The sequence below is a fragment of the Halichoeres trimaculatus genome, unplaced genomic scaffold, assembly GCF_033239565.1.
Source record: "Halichoeres trimaculatus isolate MK-OKI-2021-1 unplaced genomic scaffold, fHalTri1.1 fHalTri1_scaffold_10, whole genome shotgun sequence".
Classification (NCBI taxonomy): Eukaryota; Metazoa; Chordata; class Actinopteri; order Labriformes; family Labridae; genus Halichoeres; species Halichoeres trimaculatus.
The window spans coordinates 33,967,369-33,987,107 of record NW_027437187.1 but is presented as its reverse complement, the minus strand read 5'-3'; the positions used below and the strand labels follow the sequence as shown (position 1 = coordinate 33,987,107).

Sequence of the window (19,739 nt, the reverse complement as noted above, 5' to 3'; positions counted from 1 at the left end):
TGGTTGAGAGTTTCATAGTGTTGTTGGTTTGTGTCTTTTGTTAGAGTTTTTGATTTTAACTTTGTTTTTTGAGTTTAGTTTATGAAAGCATTTAAGTTCCATCTGCCTCTGGGTCTTCCTCCTTTTTGTTTTCCCTGGGTTTTCATGACACAAGTTTATTATTCACTGACAGACTCTGCCATAAATAAGAATACTGTCATATAGAGACGTCAATATCCTAATATTTCAGCCTCACATATTTTTTGATGTAGTACACCATGCATCCACCAGATGGTGCTGCAGTCCACCAATCAAACAGAGCATGCATGAGAGGAAGTTTGCTGTTGATCCTAAGATCCAGATACTTTATTTCTTGGCTGAGGTTGGGTTTGAAAACATTTATTTTTAGTTTCTGTTTGAATTCAAAAGAGTTGTTTTCTGAAAACCACTTGGAGCAAGAAAGAAAACTGAAAACAGGAAAGAAGTTGTTTTTTCCTGTAATTTAAACCTGAGATGTTCTTTTCTTTATTCAATGTGTTTTCTTGTTGTTATCACCAAAAAAGGGGAAAAAATATTTAAATAATTCTAAAATAACATTCAGTTATGTTTATGTTGTTTCAAAGTGAGACAGAAACGACAAAAAGAGAAGATGTTAAATTTTTTTTTTATCTTTACATGTTTCTAGCCAGAGATGGTCCATAACCCCTGTTACATCAGTGTGTGTGCAGCATCGACCCTGTGCTCTGATAATAAACCCTCATTGAAATGCATGCTGGGAGTCGGCTGGCCAGCTGCTGACAGAGGTTAACTCGGAGATAAACAGAGGGGCCCAGGAGACGCCCCGGCTCTCCTCATCATCATATCTTAATTAGATAGGACAGCTTTAATTAAAGCCAAATCATTTAATGGCTTTTGTAATTAAAACAGAGTTAGATGACGGCTGGCTGATCGGCCCCACAGAGTCACCCTCCTCCTTCTGACCTGGGTCAATTTATGAAGACTGATTAAACTTTTTCTTTATCAGCCAATCAGAGCACAGCTGATTCTGGACGTTTAAAATTGCTATCGATTTCCGAAAATTGTTTTTGTGAGTTTAAAATTTGAACGACACAATAAAACTTCTGTTAAAAAACTTAAGCTGAGAGTCTTCTTGAAGTGTAAACTTAAAGAGGGGGTATTCGGCTTTCCCATGTTCTAAATATGGCTTTAAAGTAACAACGCAATTTTTTAAAACTTCTTCATTTTTAGTTCAATAATTTCACGGTGATGAGTATCTCTATCAATATTATGATTACCAATAGCATTACAAACATTTGGTCATTACTTTTATTGTTATCTTGTCTGTCTATGCCACTGTCTTGTATTGTTGCACAAAACTAAAAAACAAAACAAAACAAACAAAAAAATTATCTACATATGTTGTTGAAATCCCTGAATCTGTCTTAAAATAGCATGTTGGAGGGATAAGCCTTAAACACCAAGGTTTACCCACAGCCATGGCCCCTTACAGGCCTCCTTGAGGGCTGGCCAATCAGAGAGAAGGGGTGGGCGGGGAGAGGGTTCAGGGGTATCTGCTCTGGTGGACCAATCAGGTCAGACTTGCTCCTGATTGGTCAAAAAAGAGAATCGCTGACATCGGCAAATCCCCAAAATCCGAACAGCTCGTTTTAGGTCAGGATTTTACATTCACAAGCACTACTAAGTACAGGTTCTGTCATTAAATATCACATTTTGTGGGCTGGGAGGAAATACAAAGACCCACAAATTTCACTAAAAGACTTTATAAAGTGATTTTTGCATAATATGGGACCTTTAAAGTATCAATGCTTTGTGTTCAGACTAAATGTACGCAGATTATTTCTAAAACCTATACATGTTCAGTTCAATAATTCCACTATTATCAATATCACTATCAATAATATGATTACCAAGAGCATCACAAAAACTCTTTCATACTGTTAATACTTTTTTTTTGTTTACTTGTCTTTGTTGTTTCTTTCTCTTAAGTAATCTTTGTTATTATGTTTACATTATTAATGTCTTGTATTGTTGCACATAACTACAGACAAAACAAAACAAACAATCAAAATTCTCAACATGTTCATATGTTGTTGTAATCCCTGAATTTGTCTCAAAATAGCATGTTGGAGGGGTGAGCCTCAAACATCAAGATTTACCCAATCAGGGGCCAATTAGAGGAAAGGGGGTTTGTCAGAGCAGACAGCCTTAAAGAGACAGCAGCTAAAACAAAGTGTAGTTAAGAAAAAGAATTAAGCTACTAAATAGGGCCTTAAAAAAGGACAGTACACCCTCTTTAAAGATTTGCTTATATTGGATCATGTACTTTTTATTTTCGTTACTGATGTCTACTGTTATAAAAATCCAAGAATGTAAAGATACTTTAATGTGAATCCACAAATTTATCTTCAATTTCCTTTAAACTAAACAAAACTTTTGTTTTGTTTTTATATGTAAAAAGTAGAGCACTGGTAAAACTCAACTATTGCAGTCCTCCACTCTTTTGCTGTATTCTAAACTGCAGTTCCTTATGTGGCCACTTGAGGGTGTGTCAAACACTTCTCAGTCTCCTTAGAGCCCCATGTTATATTGTCTGACTCAATATAACATGGGGAAAAGAAGCTTGAGGTGTAAGTTTGTGCTACTTTTCTCTTATTCTGAACATGTTACCTCTAAAATTGCTAATCAGACAGTAATCACCTCAGCAAATCACTCACAGATTGAAAGCTTCAAAAATAGATTTTTGATTTCCACACGAGGCACCAGGATAAAGAAAACAACATGTTCCCCTGGAAGACTGAGAGGTTAGCACTCACATCTTGATTCCTCACTGTTATCCCTCCTGACACTGCCCCCCTTCTTCCCTTGAACAGGTGAATAATCCCACCCACCCCCCTCTGTGGAGTGTGAGATGGTACGACCCGCTGCCTCACTCAGCGGTCACCCTTCTCTCTGTCTCAGTGAGGAAGCATCAGTCAGACAGAGGCGTCAGCTTTTATCCTCTTCCTCCCCCTTCTCCTCCTCTTCTGTTGTGATGACCCATTTCAGGAGCGACTGCCACCGAGACAGACGTGAGTTACACACACACACACACACACTCACACACACACATTCACAGTGAGACTGTAAGTACTCTGGAGGCTCCTTGTGGTGATTTTGCAGTTTTTTCATGTGGTTTTCAGTTTTTTTCCAGCAGATTTAAGATGCTTGAAGTTAACTGAAGAGATTTCAGCTTTCTTGTCACAGTCACATGACCATACGTGGAACTCATAACCCACTTTACGACAGCTGAGATGAGCAGGAATGGGATCAACCTGCTTGTGGAAAACATTTCATTCATAATTCAGAGAGTGAGAGGAGCAGCCTCATGCAGGTGTTTTTTTTTGATGCCGTCTTAGAGAGGATCAGGTTGATCCCTGAGTTATGAAGTCCAGGATGTTTCTGCTGGGTTTGTTGGGGGAGGAACCAAACCTAAACGTTCTCCCAAAGATGAGACATCTCTGCCATGTGTGTGAGAGGGAACGAAAAGAAAGAGACACTTAAGAGAAACAGAGCAACAAAAATACTGTCAATTCATCAAGGCTTGGATTAAAGAGGGGGTGTGAAGGAGCTTTAGAAAAAGACAAAGGGTTTCAGGTCAAGGCGAAAGAAAATTATGAAAATTAAGCTGATAAAGTGATGACAAAGGAGACAAAGACTAAAAGAAAAAAAGGAAAAAGAAAGAGAACAGACAAAAAAAAAGACTGAAAGCTTTGGTGTCTGCAGGACAAACAGTTTGTATGGAGAGCAAAAGCAGGCAGGACTCAATCCACCATAAAAACATTTCATCACCCATCAGCTGTAATCTGAGGATGAGTTAATCTCTTTAATAACAGATGTCAGCATCAAAGAGCGGCTAACAATCTGTTCTCGATCAAACATTTACACTGTGACACAAACAATTAGCATTAAGATTTCCCGACCGCCTTGAATGCATCAGAAATTATCAGTTTGACCTCAATCCAACACGGATGTACTTGAAAAGTAGTTTTCTACTTCCCCAGTATTTTAACACTAAACTGAAGACCCAGATGTGACATAAAAACTGTAGAAAATGTGTCATATGACAAGTTTGTAGTCAGAAAAGTATCGACCAATCAGGTGTCTGCAGAGGAACAGTCCATATGGAAAGCAACAGCAGGTGTTCCGGAATTCTGAGATCAAAGTCAGAGCTCTGCCCTTGATCTAACAGTTCTAGAACACTCTAAGACAGAATCCTCCTCAACTTCCTTTTTGTAGACCTCTGTTTTTTTTAAAGGCAGACCTGACAAATCCTGATTTTACACTAATCTGTTTTGTGTTTTTTCGAAATTTAAGACAAATTTATTACAAAATGTTTTTTTTTTTCATCTTAATACCACTTAAGAAAGTCACAGTAGTCTGTGAAACTTACTCTTAACAGTGACACTGAGACTCGCCAGAAACAGGTCAAATTGGAGTGGGGTCACTCAGTGATTTGGTGGTACCAGTGAAACTAAGACTCACCAGAAAATCATGAATCATAATCAAGTTGAAGCTTTTTTTTAAAACTTATTTACAGTGAAACTGAGAGTCACCAGAAAATTATGAGTTGTAAAGAAGGCAAAGCTTATTTTTGTCTTAAATTTTTTACAGTGAAACTAAGACTCAACAGAAAATTATGAATCACCAACAAGGCGAAGCTGCTTCTTTTTCTTTTTTTTTTTAAACTTATTTACAATGAAACTGAGACTCACCTGAGAATCATGAATCATAGTCAAGGTGAAGCTTTTTTCTTTGTTTTTTTTAAAACTTATTTTCAGTGAAACTGAGACTCACCAGACAATTATGAGTCGTAAGGAAGGCAAAGCTTATTTTTTTTAAAACTTTTTTACAGTGAAACTCAGACTCACCAGAAAATTACGAGTCCTAAGGAGGGCAAAGCTGCTTCTTTTTCTTTTTTGTCTTTTTTTAACTTATGACAGTGAAACTGAGACTCACCAGAAAATTATGAATGGTATTCAAGGTGAAGCTTTTTTTTTAACTTATTCACAGTACAACTGAGACTCACGCGAAAATCACAAGTTGTAATGAAGGTGAAGCTTCTTTTTTTAAACAACTTATTGACAGTGAAACTGAGACTCACCAGAAAATTATGAATCGTCATCAAGGTGAAACTTCTTTTTTTAACTTATTTACAGTAAAACTACGACTCACCAGAAAATCATGAAACGTAATGAAGGTGTAACTTCTTTTTCTTTTTAAAAAAAAATCTTTTAAAACTTTTTTTTTTATAGTGAAACTGAGACTCACCAGAAAATTTTGAATCATAATGAAGGTAAAGCTCCTTTTCTTGAAACATATTTACAGTGAAACTGAGACTCACCACAAATAGATTCTTGAATTTACATTTGGCAAGCAAGAAATTTTTGCTCTTCATGGTCCAACCAAATGATTACTGCTTTTTTTTCTTTTGAGAAAAACAAAACAAAACAAACAAAAACAAAACAAACAAAAACAAAAATCAAAAAACAAAGCAGGGAAAGAAAATCCCAACCTGAAGTCAACTTTGAGGTAGCTTTGCTGTGAACTGGTTCTTTATGATTGTTTGATTTGTAACCACTGACATATACCATCGTTGAATGAAAGTGGGTGCGGTTGATTCTCAGAAAGCCTCATGAGACTGAACAGAGCTGATGTTTCTGCTTTCATTCACTCTTGAAGGTTTTATCGTTTTATTAGCATTTAACCGTTTTAATTCCACTTATTATCTCCGTCATTGAGTCTCATCAGCACAGTCGTCGGCACTTCTGTTGGCCTCTTCAGAGCATTTATCTGATGACGCTCAGGTCTTTTCTCTGATGAAAACATTACCAACCTCGATAAAGATCAGCTCCCACTTCAGCCTCCACTCTCATTACCCTCGAGTCGAGTTCATGGTTCTGTTTATTCATCTGTAAAATCACAGAAATGTCAGCGCTCACATCCTCGACACCATCATGAGTGTTTGTGTTTGTTGAACTGCTGAGTGTAACTGCAGAGGCTGTGATCACCGGGCTGTGGAGAACTGACCCTGAAACTGTTGAAACGCTGAGACGAACTGTTTGAATAAACGGAGAGGTAACTCTTTTGACTGAACAGCTGCTGGTTACAGACTCAGAGAGATTATTTGTTTGAGTTCATGAAGCTGAGGGAGGCTGATTGTGCCTTCTCCGAGTTTTCTGCACCTGGTGTCACCACGGCAGTGATCCAGTCTGGCTGTGAATTGACAGTTATATGTTTACACCATAAAAGAAGAGGGAAGGAAAATCAGTGTTGGCATAATCCACAATTTAAAATGAGATTATTAGCACAAAAAAAATGGTTATTTCTGAGGGAGAGCACGCAACATAATGAATTCTTGGATTTGTTTTGTAGAAACGGTGGAAACTTGAGCTGAACTGTCGACAGAAGAAAAAAAGGCATCAGAGCAGAAAAAAGCTGAACAGGAGAGAGACAGAGCAAAGCTAAGAGCCAGGTTACGTTAGCTCTGCTTGGTGAGGTTGGAGTTGGTAGATGAGCACTGGACGAACATAACTAAAAGTCACAAATGTTACATGTCACAGAGCGCCAGGTTTGACTGTTGTCGCCTTTCAAACTAATACACTACCCCATTGCTTTGCATTCTGGGAAAAAAGTTTAACCAAAGAAAAGTAGGGTTTAGAAGAGCTGATCCCCTGTCAAGAGTCACGTCTGCAATCAACACCAGACAGCTAGTCCTTATTGTACCTGTACAGTTGACCTAATCAATCAATTTTCCCCTTGTTTTGGCTGCTTCTACTGTGAGATGATGTCACACACAACTTTTTCATGTTACTTTTTGGACATCATGAAACAACAAGAAAGACCCATTAGTCTAAAAGCCAGTTAGTCAGAGACCTGTAAGTCTTATGGCCTGATAGAGGGGCCCTTGGTCTGAGGGCCCATTAGTCAGAGGGGCCAGTTGGTCAGAGGGCCCATTAGTCAAAGAGGCCCTTGGTCAGGGGGCATGTTAGTCAGAGGGCCCGTTAGTCAGGAGACCTGTTGTCAGAGGGGCTGTTAGTGAGAAGGCCTGTTAGAGGCTCAGTTAGTAAGACTGCATATTAGTCATAGGTCCTGGTATTCAGAAAACCTGTAGTCTGAGAGGCCCTAGGTCAAAGGGCGCATTAGTCAGAAAACCCCTTATTTAGAGGGGCTGTTAGTCAGAGGGACAGTTAGTCAGAAAACGGGTTAGTCTGAAGGACTGTTAGTCAGAGGGCACTTTAATCAGAGGGGCTCTTGGTCAGAGGGCCTGTTTGTCAAAAAACCTGCCAGTAGGGAAGTCCCGATCCGATCCCGATCACGTGATCAGGATTGGGGCATTTTTTAATGATCGGAGATTGGGGGAGACAGAATCGGAAAAAGCCTGGGGCCTTAGTTCTTGTTTTTAATTAAAATGTGTACAATAGAACATCATGATTCATTTTAGAATATAACTTTATTTGTCATTATAACAAGTACAACAATATTGCAAATAAGAAATTGCAACCTTATTGTCACGCACATACAAGGTTATCTTGTGGTGCACCACTGAGAAGCTTTATTTTTATTTTGGTGATCCAATGCTGCACTAAGTGGAGAAAAAAAGCTATATCCATGTTGGCCAGAATGATACCTTTATTTAAATAAAATAAAAAAACCTCAAAGGACAACTTGTAGGAGTTTTTTTCTTTTCTTTTTTCTTAATGCATTGCTGAAAGATCGGATCGGGAAATATCGGGATCGGCAGATACTCAAAATAAAAAAATCGGAATTGGACCGGGAGCAAAATAAAGGTGATCGGGACATCCCTACCTGCCAGCCATATGGCCTTTAAGTCAGATGACCCGTTAGTCAGCAGGCCTGTTAGTCAAGAATTAGTTTTGATTTTGTTGATATTCCTCCGTATATCCTACAGTTATTTAGAGGGCTGTTAGTCAGAGAGGCTCTTGGTCAGAGGACCTGTTAGTCAGAGGACCTGCTAGCCAAAGGGTCTTTTAGTCAGATGGCCAGTTAGTCAGCAGGCTTGTTAGTCAAGAATTAGTTTAGTTTTGATTGATATTCCTTAGTTTTATTTGGACCAGTTCGTCAGAAAATTTGCACCCCATAAAATTCGCACAGATCAGAGACGTCTTAACGCATGGGTACGTCGGGCATTTGCTTGGGGTCGGCCTGCCCTCCACAAGTTTAGGTGAAAAGTTTTTAGGGGACAAAGGTTTCTTTCCTTTTTAATTACTTATCTATTTTCTTAGTTGACAAAAGTTGGCATTCAAGGGTCCCCAACGTACTGATTTGCCCAGGGCCAGGGATGTCGTAAAGACGGCTCTGGTCCTGAGCACATGAATGATCAAAAGATAAGGTCAGCCTTTTATAGTAGAAAAACTCAAAACAACAGCAACAAAAAATGATAGCTTCAACTTTATTTGACACATGAATCATAGGTTAATTGTAAAATGAGAATGAAGGATGTGAATTAATCCAAACTCATTTTCTGACTTTCTGCTTGAACCTAGAAACGAGTTTCTGCACCAGGCTGTAAACATGTTTATGTCTGCTTTAAAGTTTCAACATGTGTCCTAACAGAAGTCATATGTTAACTTTTAATCTGGATAAGCTAAGAAGACAAATAACCTAAGGGTAGAGAGACCCTTTAGATGCTTTTTGGTCTTAAATGCTTTCACGAAAGCTCAACTGTGGATATAAATAACCGCTTATTCAAAGAGCTTAAACACAGCTGCCAAAAGACGAGGTTTGTTGTGTTTTTCTTGACTTGTTTTTAACAGCAGAGACTTAAAAAGCCTCTCTAACTCCTCATTGATCTTTAATGCAGTCAGATCGATCTGTCCTTGAAGATAAATCTAGAAAAACAGCAAAGTGAGAAAGCCTGACAGCGAGTCAGCGTTAACATCTTCCTGAGGCTCTGACGCTCTGATCCTTCTCTCATTTGATGGACGCGAGTCTTTGAGCTGTGCTGCACAATGAGACATTTCTGAGGCCTTTCCATCATTTCTAAAGGCTTCTGAATCACACACACTATCATCATCACTGTACTGCAAACAGATATCAGCTGACAAACAGTTTAACAGGAACAGACAGACTGAATTGGTATTTGTGGTCTAAACGCCAGCAGCCGCCGCGGCTCAGCTCGGCTCTGATTTCCTGCCAAACTCTGAATAGCCTGTCCCTAAAAACCAATAACCATGAGGGTGTGAAATTGTGCTGTCATCACTCTTTCTTCCTCTCCTCCTCCCTCATTTTCCCCTCCATCTTTCCTCACCTCTCTGAAGCTGATGTGTCGTCCAAACAATGCCAGGCAATAAGCAGCAAATAGCTGTAATCACTCAGTCGATGATGCACAATCACCCGCTCTGCACGCTGCAGGAGTCACCGCGGCCTGGCAGCCTTATCGATCTCTGAGGGGGGACGATTAAAGGCACCCCAGCAGTTAACAGATGGTGAGTGACGGCGCTCATAAACCCTGCTCTAAAAGACTAATGTCCTACAAGCTGCAGCCGGCGTGGAGGCTGTAAACAACCCTGCCGACGACTGTCAGCGGGCGCCGTGGGTGAGCAGAGGGAGGTGATGGCGGGCCGCTGCCTCACTAAACACGGCCTGACTTGCAGGGGGTCCACGGAGCTGAGTACCCAGCTCTGATGGAGGTCGCAGGGAGACAGACTGCTCTCAGATTTCAATTACAGAATCCAAACAGTGCCTGAACACTCGGGCGGGGAAAAGGAGGAGAACTGGAAGTTTTTATTTTGCCAACAAGGAAACATTTTAGATCCTTTAAAACTTAAATCTCTGAAAGTCTCTCATTCATCAGTTTCAAGGGGACTTTCCACTACCCACTTTGTCCACAGGGGGCGCCAAAACCCACACAAACTCTAAAATCCTCACATTATCTCACGACAGAATCCTCCAATCTCCAACTTAACCAGGATTCACTAACGCTCCAATCACTTCTCAGAGTCACGACTAGAGACAAAGTTTCGATGTTTTTCGTTGTTTCTCTGAAGTAAAGTCTTCTTAAGAGTTTAAGGAAGCAACAACCGTGAGTAAGGTAACATTTTCAGAGTGAAGACGTGAGATTTCAGCTGCTGTGGCGCGTCTCTGTGTGTCTCTCTGACTGACAGCAACACGTTTGTCAGAGAAGCTTCATGAATGTCAGAGGGAAAAACATTCGGGTCTGACAGATGGAGGCCAATTAGACTCTCAGGATGCTCGTTAGGGTGGCCGGCTGAGCCCACTGGGTCTGGGTCTGTGTGTGTGTGTGTGTGTGTGTGCAGACGGTGTGTGAGCAGCTCTGCAGTGTGTTTTTCTGCATGTTTAGGGTTATTAGTGAGGTTTTTAAGCTCTATTAGTCAGTTTGTGGAGTTGTGTTCATTAAGGGGTGTGTGTTAGTGTGTGTGAGTGTTCCTTCATCATAGTCATCCTCATGCTGTGGGTGAGACAGGTGTCAGTCTCTTACCTTACACTGCAAAAAGGTTGCTGTAGATTATACAGTAACTTACTGGCAACAGGATAGGGATGGGTACTGAATCAGGTACTTTTCATAGGTCCCGACCTAATTCTGTGTGCAGTAGAGTACCAGTTCATGTAAAATCAATTGTTACCATGTTTAGGTACCTCAACTCACCCCTGTGAGTGTGAGTTCATTCAAATTAACAACTTTGAAATTCTATAATTCAACAAATGAATATATTTTACCACATAAATACATACGAAAGTACCAAAAACTGGTATCGCTGAGAACTGATACCGAATACCAGGAACCAGGCATTGGTACCATATCATTTTAAATGTAAAAGGTACTGATCTCGACAACAGGATTCTAATTTACAGCATCAGCATCATTTCTGTATTTTCATTCAGTTTCAGTTTTGGATTTTGGTTTACAGCATCATAACTGTTTTTATTCACAGTGACCATAATGTTTGTCACTAACCATAGACTTACTCCATTTCCAAACACACTACATTTTCTTTTCTTTCTTTCTTTTTTTTTTTCTAAATTGAACTATTATTACCATTTATTTTTTATATATATTTTTCTAATTTATGAACATAAAAGTTTTTACTAAAACTTACTTGTTTTAATTTTTAATCTATTCTCTGAACAGTAAAAAAAAAGAAAATAAGTAGATAAATAAATGAGTAAATAACCCCCCCAAAATAAATAAAAAAAATAAAATAAAATAAAATAAAATAAAATAAAATAATAAAATAAAATAAAATAAAATAAAATAAAAAATAAAAAAATAATTGAAAAACTGAAAAGAAAAATAGAATGCTGATGGTCAGTTTTTCATGGGCAACATGGTGTTACAGTGTTACCAGACTACAGTATATATCGTTACTGAATTACAGTAGCAACTAAACATTTTCCCATAATCCTTTGCCATCTACAGTAAATTACTATCGGGAGCCGAGTGTAAAGTTGTTCACACTACAAATAACATTTATCCACATTTAGCTCCAAAACTATCTAAGATTTCTAAAAGTCAAGATTTCTTGGGGTACAACTTCTAAATATTCAGCTAGCATGAAAATTCACACTCCAGCCCACCAGAAGTACCAGAATAAAAGTTGGAGGAAGTGATCCATCCAAGTGGGATTTTAAAAAAGTCAAACATAGTCGGCTAAATCAGCCGTTAGAAAATAAACATACAAGGTGCTGTGATGGCGCTGTTGAAGATCCTGTGGTTGACATCAAAGAAGATTCCTCTTTGCTTGATCGCTCCCTCAAACTTTGATTTTGGTGCTTCTGGTGGGTGGGTGTGTAAATTTGCGTATTAGATAAATATTTAGAAATCGTAGCTTAAGATTTAGAAATTTGGCTTCAGATTTAAATCTTAGCAAATATTTAGAAATCTTTGCTTAAGACTTAGAATTGTTTCATAAATATTTTAATGAAAACTAAATGTTTGGAAACTTAGCTAAATATTTAGAAACAAGACATTTATTTATAACATTTAGATAAAACATTCAACATTAATAATTAGTAATTGACAAATATATTTAACAAATATTTCTCTATATCTGCATAAAAAGTGATGTTTTAGAGCTAAATGTGGAGAAATGTTTATTTTACAGTAATTTACTGTAAATATTGTGGTAAAATCCTTACTTACAAAAATCAGTGACAGTGTATCTGATCTGTTTTTGTTTCCAGACGTCGGGATGAACGGCGAGCTGAGAGTCGGTCGCACTACGACAGCAAAGAGAGGGAACAGCGCCCTCGACAGGTGAGTCTACGATTGAGCTTTGTTACTGCACCATGGACACTGAATTTCAGAGAGTTTAAGACAGTTTCCAAAAAGCTCACTAAGTTTAAATGTCCAGACTAAGAAAATGCCCAAAGTGTACATCCAAAAGTTGGCTGTTTTTGAAGTGAAACGTGTTCGATCTTTTGGGTTGTCAGGTGACTTTAGCATTTTACCGTCCTGAGAGTGATTTGAACACATGTTTATCAGGAGTCGCATTAAGAGTGTTTGCAAACAGGCAGCTCTGTGTGTGTTTGTGTGAAGCAGACACACTGAGTGACGGTCCAGCTGTCCCCAGTTTTAACCTCGCTCTCTGTTTACATGGAAACAAGCGCCAAACCATCCTCCAAATCCCACCGCCTCCCACCACTGGACGGATTAAAAGTGGGACGAACACGACTCAGCGCCGTCCAGAGCCGGGATTTAGAGCCAGGCAGCCTCACAGAGAGACCCCAGAGAGGCTGCGAGGAGAGGCAGGGGGGGAAGGTTCGCTCATCAGACTTTCAAAATAACTCACTTCATCCCGCTCCGTGAGGATTAAATCAGCTTCTGTTTTCTCCACCTTACTGTGGGAAATTAAAGAGCAGGGTCAGGGGTCGCAGGCTGCAACCAGAGAGTTATGCAAATCTTCTGCAGCAGGAAGCTGAACCATAAACTAACTTCAACATTTAGCAAAAATGAAGCAATTTGCTGGGATTAAGCCGATCCAACTTTAGGTGCAGCGGCGGATAAAGACGCCTTATGTCTCTAAAATACATGAATGTTGCTCAGCAGAGTGTGGAAATACTTAAGCTGTGTTTCGACCATCAGAGCTAGAGTAGCAATTTAGTTATGGGGGAATTTGCCCCTGAAAACAGCCCTGCACTTTCCAGGCTGAAGGTTTCTGATTGGTGGAGCAGACTCCCCCTTCTTCTGTCCACAATAAGATGACCCCCAGCTGTGATGGACTTGGTTTAGTACCTCCTGATCGATGGTCTCCTCTGAGCCTGAGTGTGAAGGTGTTCCAGTTTAAAGAGTGACTCTGTAAACTGGAGACCTTCAGCTGAACGTGTCAGTGGAGATCCAGTTCAAACGCAGAAGAAGACGTCCTCAGGAACATAACCGAGTTTAGTTTGATATAAGAGTATATACAGGTGTCTTAATCTCATTAAAATAGTGTCTTAACGGTCTCATATTCTGCTCCTTTTCTGCAGTTCAATATGGATCATTGATGTCTTCATGAAATGGTAGTTACATGTTTTGGTCCAAAAAGCCAATAAATCAAGCACAGCAGCATTGTTTCCAGGCTCTCATAGCCCCTCTGTTCAGAACGCTCTGATTTAGTGGGCGTGGCCTTCATATGTAAATGAGCCACCGCTGATACCGCCCCGCTCTTCCACGTCACTGAAAGCGGCGCCACAAGCTCCGAGTGCACAATGTTTAGAAAACAGAGAAGCTCGTTTACCGTAACATTACAGGCTAAAACAACAAGCTAACAGCAGCTAAAGTTAGCATCCTGAAGCTAACACAGAGACAGGGGGGACACTGAGGAAAAGCTCTTCCATCTGCTCCACAGCACACAGCATTTAAAATACTCACATTTCCAGGGTCCCAGGTTTGTTGGAGGATGGTTGGTAATGCGCCTGGATTCAGGACCAGTCTATTGGCTAGCCCTCTGTTGGACTGTCCAAAGTTGGAAAAGCAGTCGGCCGTGAAGTGACTAGCACACACATGCACAGTTTTACTGAGTGTAGCTGGAACATTTCATAAATGAACTCTAGACACTTAGTCTTGTCTTCTTCTGAGATGGGAAGCTTGTGCATGGAACTATGTGGCTGTTTACAGCCAAAAACAGAGCAGTGATGGTCCTTCAACTTTGGCATTCTCCATCCTGCGGTGGACCAATCAGGTCAGACTTGCTCCTGATTGGTCAAAAAAGAGAATCGCTGACGTCGGCAAACCCTGGAAATTCCAAACAGCTCGTTTTAGGTCAGGATTTTACATTCACAAGTTCTACTAAGTACAGGTTTTGTCATTAAATATCACATTTTGTGGGCTGGGAGGAAAGCCAAAGACCCACAAATTTCACTAAAAGACTTTATAAAGTGATTTTTGCATAATAAGGGACCTTTAATGCTTCAAAAAGTCAAAAGAAGCTTCAGAATCAGGCTTAATGTCTCTTCTGTTTGCTCAAGCTTGAAGGAGGAAAAGTAGTGATTAATGTTTCTTTTACTCCAGGATGTGTTTCTCCAGAACCAATTTATTTATTCATAAAATAATTCAACCTTTTCCGCCATTTTTCTCCCAAAGAAAACATTATTTCAGCTGAATTTAAGTTTTCTGTTAAAAAGTCTCGTCATTGATGAATTAAGGTTGGTTTCTGACCGCTCAGATGTTTTTCCTGAATCTTCTGAGCTGCTCAGAGCAAGTTCACTGTCATTAGTTTTGATTAGCAGACAGAGAGGGAGGCTGGAACCATCTGGAACACAACCTGCTGTGTTCACGCGGGGAATTCTGCAGGAAGCGCACAGACGCTGATGGGAGGAGGTGTTCGTGGAGGTTTCGGATGTGAGCAGAAAATGTGATTTTGTTACAAATACGAGCAAAGTGTTTTTGATTTTTAACCAAAGCTTGTATCAGGAGAAACATTTCTTGATCACTGCTTCACTCGCTGCTGATTCGTTAAAACTCCAGAGCATTGTAGATTTATGTCAAACATTGATTTGTAGTTTGTTAGAGGCAGACTTATGTACAACATGAACTGTTTTCAACACCTTCAGATCAACTTTGCGTCCAAAGAGCGGAGCAGAGACAGAGGAGAATCAGCAGAGAGGAGGAGAGTGCAGAACATTGTAATTATGTCGTCTTGTCCCTCGATGGCCCCGCTGAGATGAGTGTTCGCAGCAAAGAGATGAATCAGCGTTTCCTTTGAGGAGAAAAATAACAGCTCGATAAAGAGGCCGCGCGAAAAAAAACAACAAGGCAACAAAAACCATTTAACCCTGCACACACACACACTCACACAGAAACACACACTCTCACACACACACACACTGCGAGTTAAATAGAGAATACAGCGTCCTTGTTTAAATTTAAATGCCATCTGTGATTGCAGTCGTTGTTTTCTTCAGTTTCACCTCATCAGCTCTGATAGACCCAAACGTGTTTACATGCTGACGAAACAGTTCACTCTAGATTTAATTAAGATTATAGTGCTGATAGAGGATGACCGGCAGATTCTCCGTACTGTTTGTTGTCTTTTATTTGAAGCTCGGAGAAGCTGCAGGTCGATTTGTCTTCCCCCCCCCACACACACTTTTTTTATTCAATTTTTGTCTCTGAATCTAAAGGCATACATATGAATAGATGAAATAAAAAATAAATTCAAAATGAATTGATAACTAAATAAATAATAAATAAATAAATTAAATAAATTAAATAGAATAGTGAAAGGCTAAAGAAAATAAAATTGAGAAAAACAAGCAAATAATTTATTATTTATAATTATTATAATAAATGAATAAAATAATAATAATAAATAAATAATAAAAAATAATAAATAAATTAGAAAATGACACAATACTGGAAATTTAGGAATTAAAATAAAGTAAAAATATATTTTAAAAATATAACAAAAATGAAAAATAAAAGTATAGAGAAACTTAAGAAATATATTGCAGGACAGTTCTCACATTATCTCGACTGCGGGTGCATTTGTACGCTGGAACGTGTGATCTTGCAGCCACGTTTCCACTAAATGGTTCAGTTTGGTTTGTCTCGGCGTGGCACCCATTTTACGGCATTTCCACTAACTGATCCGGGACAGATCCCCAAATAACTGAGACAAGCCGTCCCACTTTTTGGGAGCCTTCCTGTATGGGTGCCAGACTGAACCGATCTGATCTCAGAAGGTGGAGCTACAACACTGCAGACTGTTAATTGGTCAAAAGAATCGTCACTTACCCCGACAGCGGCTACATTTCTCCTGGTGGCACACAGACTTCTCTGAAACAAAGCTTGATTGTTTTTTGTAACAAAGAGCTACATGACAATCACAAAGAGGACGGATTGCTGAATGTCTTCCATCGTTGCTCCTTGTTTACTTGTTCTTTGTTGGATTTATTAGGGGGGTAAACCGTTGGCTGCTTTGGCGTCACACTGAGGAGGCAGGCCCTGAGGGAGCATGGTTGGCCAAGCTTGACCGAGCCAACCTGTACCAAAACCGTACTGATCTAAACCAAACTGCTTGGTGGAAACGGGGCTTAAGGGCTGCCAACTGTCCTGTGTTAGCCAGGACATCCTGCATGTTGGGCTTAATTGGTTTTTCACATCCAGGACTTCAGTTGTCCCATATATCGACTATTAACTCTTGTGAATCCAGCAGAATGCACTCAACAGATCCCAGATCAGATAAAACGGCAGTGGCAGACCATATCTCACCCATGGGAGTGGCAGGTGCTGAGACACCCGCACTTTAACAGAAGCAGAAAATCATCTCTCCACTTTTTACAGAGGGATTCATTGTTGGAAGTGTATTGGTCAAGTTTTACTGATTGAATGGTGATTAAGCCAATCACAGTCAGCCATGATGAACCCAAGGCTCAGAGAAGGCAGACACAGACTGGTGTTTCAGTGTAAAGTGTGACCTTGTTAACTGGGGACTCTCGGCCAATAATCACAGACCTCTTTGGCTGAGAGACACCAGTTAGCATGGTCGCTATTAACTCCAAAACACCGGTTGCTCTGTGATGGTCCAAACTTGATAGACGTTGCCTCTGTTGTACGGTACATTATTTCTAAAAACTGACCCCAGATAAACCGAAGAAAACGGACCCGTGTGGACCCTCGAGTCCAACACAGAACAGCAGTGACTTCAAAAGGGAAGAAATTAAACTTGAACAGAGGAAAGATGAAGACACGATCAGTAGACATTTGGCCTAAAATGTCAGAGTGGACAGTCATTTGAGGTCTCACACACACGCCATTCCTTTGGTGTCGACTGCAGTGACACTTTTGCAGGAATAGGGAGGAAAACTGTTGTCGTTTCCCTTGAGCGCCATCACCCATTGTCGTAAACTCTCGTGGCGGCGGTTTTCACGGTGAAGTATCCCGTTTGTTATCACATCTTGACTTCACTGCTAGCGACTTTTACCAGCTGCTAAAACTCAAGTCTCCTCGGTCTCCTCGGTGCTCTGAGCTCGCTGCAGCCAGAGGTCACCTGACCCGTCTCGCCTTTGGGTCGGGGCCCGAGCGAGCTGAGGAGGCAGGAACACGGCTGAACGGCCCATTAACCGCCGTCTCACCGCACCACGCTACAGTACGCCACCGCTGATTTATGACACTGCAGCGGGCCGGTGAGGGTGAGCGGTAAATCAGAATAAATGGATGTGGTGGAGGAGTGTGTGTGTGTGTGTGTGTGTGTGTGTGTGTGTGTGTGTGTGTGTGTGCTGCGAGGGAGACGAAACCAAACGGCTCAGCGTGCTCTCACCTGCTGCCAGGAACTCATGAATATGTATGAACACACACACAGTTTTGGTCTTATCAGAGGCAGGTGTGTGTGTGTGTGTGTGTGTATGTGTGTGTGTGTGTGTGTGTGTGTGTGTTTGGGAGTTACTGAATGCTATCACGGTGTCAGAAGAGGGTTCAGCGTTAAGTAGCGGCTATATAAATGCAAATTCCTCATCACTTCCTCGCCGTGTCTCCTCATGTTGCTGCTTCTGGACTCGGTTCATCCCTGTTTACTCCCCTCACCCCTTCTCTCACCCCTCCTCAACCCTCCTTTCCACTAAATTTACGCCGGTAAGGTGACAAAGCAAAGCGGACTTCTCATACGGCTCCTCATAAGGATATTTGAACAGCTCATTGATCGCTGACACTCGCCCTGAGCGTGTTTGTCGGCTCTGTTTATCGACGCTCTCTGCTGCTGTGTAATTATTCCCATCAGGACGACGGCCGCTGGGCTCCTCTAATAACTCCATTAGAGTCTGCAGCAGGGCAGCGCTGAGCAAATTAAAAGCTTTACTGGCTCCTGAAAGGGCTCCTAGGCCGCGAGCTGCAGCGTAACTCTGACGTAGACACCGCCGAGAGCGCCAGAGTCCGAACGGCAGCGGTCACCGTGTTTTTATTTACCGCCACACCTGAGTGGAACGACATAAAAACAAATAGAAAGAGAAAAAAAGACAGGGAAAGAAGGAAGAAAAGAAAAACAGGAAGAAAGGGAAGGGATAAAGAAAGAAATTATGGAAAAAACAAACAAAAAAAAGAATGATGGAAAGAAAAGGAAGGCAGGAAAAAAGACAGAGTGAGAGGTGGAAATTTGAACAGAAAGAAAAAAGAAAACAAGTAATGCTGAAAAAAGGAAGGAAGGATTAAGGTAAGTAAAAAAAAGGAAGGAAAGAAGGATATAGAAAAGGAAGGGAAGAAAAAGGGAAGAAAGGATGAAGAAAATGAACAAAGGTAGGAAAAAGGGAAGGAAAGAAAGTGAGGAAGAAATAAAGGGAGGGAAAATGGAAAAAAAACAGTAGGAGGAAGAAAAGAAAACTATGAAATGGAAGGGAAAAAAGGGAAAGGACAAAGAAAAAAGAAAGAAATGCAATGACGATGGAAACAGAACAAACAAAACTATAAAAAAAACAAAGAAATGTAGGAAGGAAGGAAGGAAGTGAGGAGGAAAGAATAAGAGATTGGAAGAAATGCAAAAGGAAAGAAAGAAAAAAGGAAACCACCACAGATAAAGAATTATGGAAAAAAGGATGAACATAAAAAGAAGGAAGAAAGGAGATAGAAAGAAAGATATGTTGAGGAGAAAGAAAGGGGGAAAGGGGGAAGGAAAGGAAAGAGGGGAAGAAGGAAGAAAAATGGAAAAAAGGAAGGAAGGAAGGAAGGAAGGAAAGAATAATGAATTGAAGAAAGAAAGCGAAAGGAAGGGAAAGGAAGATAAAGGGAAAGAAGGAAAGGAAGAAATAAAGGGAGGAAGGAATGAAAAAATGGATGGGAGGAAGAAAAGAAAACTTAAAAATGGAAGAAAAAAGAAAGGAAGAAGGAAAGGAAAAGAAAGAATATAAGAAAGAAAATGGGACAGGTATTAAATGATGGATAAGAAAAGAATTAGGAAGAAGAGACAGAAAGAAAGAGAAAGAAAAAGAACATTAAAGACGAAGAATGATAGAAAAAATGTTGGAAATAAAGGGAGAAAGGGAAGACAGGAAGGAAGGAAGAGTAAGAGATGGAAATTAGGGCAGAAAGAAAAAATGCTGTAAAGAAATGGAGGACTGGAAGATGAAGGAAAGGAAAGAATGAAGAAAGAATGTAAAAAAAGAAGGAAACGGAAGGTAAGACAGAAAGATGAAGAAATAAAAGCAGTAAGGAATTGAAAAAATGGAGGGGAGGAAATAAAGAAAACTTAAAAATGGAAGGAAAAGAAAAGAATGAAGGAAGGAAGGGAGAAAGAAAGAATGAGAGATGGAAA

The 19,739-nt window shown here is 40.2% G+C and overlaps 1 protein-coding gene across 1 annotated transcript in view; it reads left to right on the top strand.

Annotated features, from left to right (window-relative positions):
- Positions 1–2,946: 2,946 nt before the first annotated feature.
- The window catches only part of LOC141796813 (uncharacterized), a 53,875-nt gene continuing 37,082 nt past the window's right edge, over positions 2,947–19,739 (top strand). The window contains exons 1-2 of the mRNA XM_074678084.1: positions 2,947–3,068; positions 12,202–12,274. Of these exons, the coding sequence (XP_074534185.1) occupies positions 3,032–3,068; positions 12,202–12,274 (110 nt within the window). The 5' untranslated portion in view covers positions 2,947–3,031. The remainder of the gene's footprint in view (positions 3,069–12,201; positions 12,275–19,739) is intronic.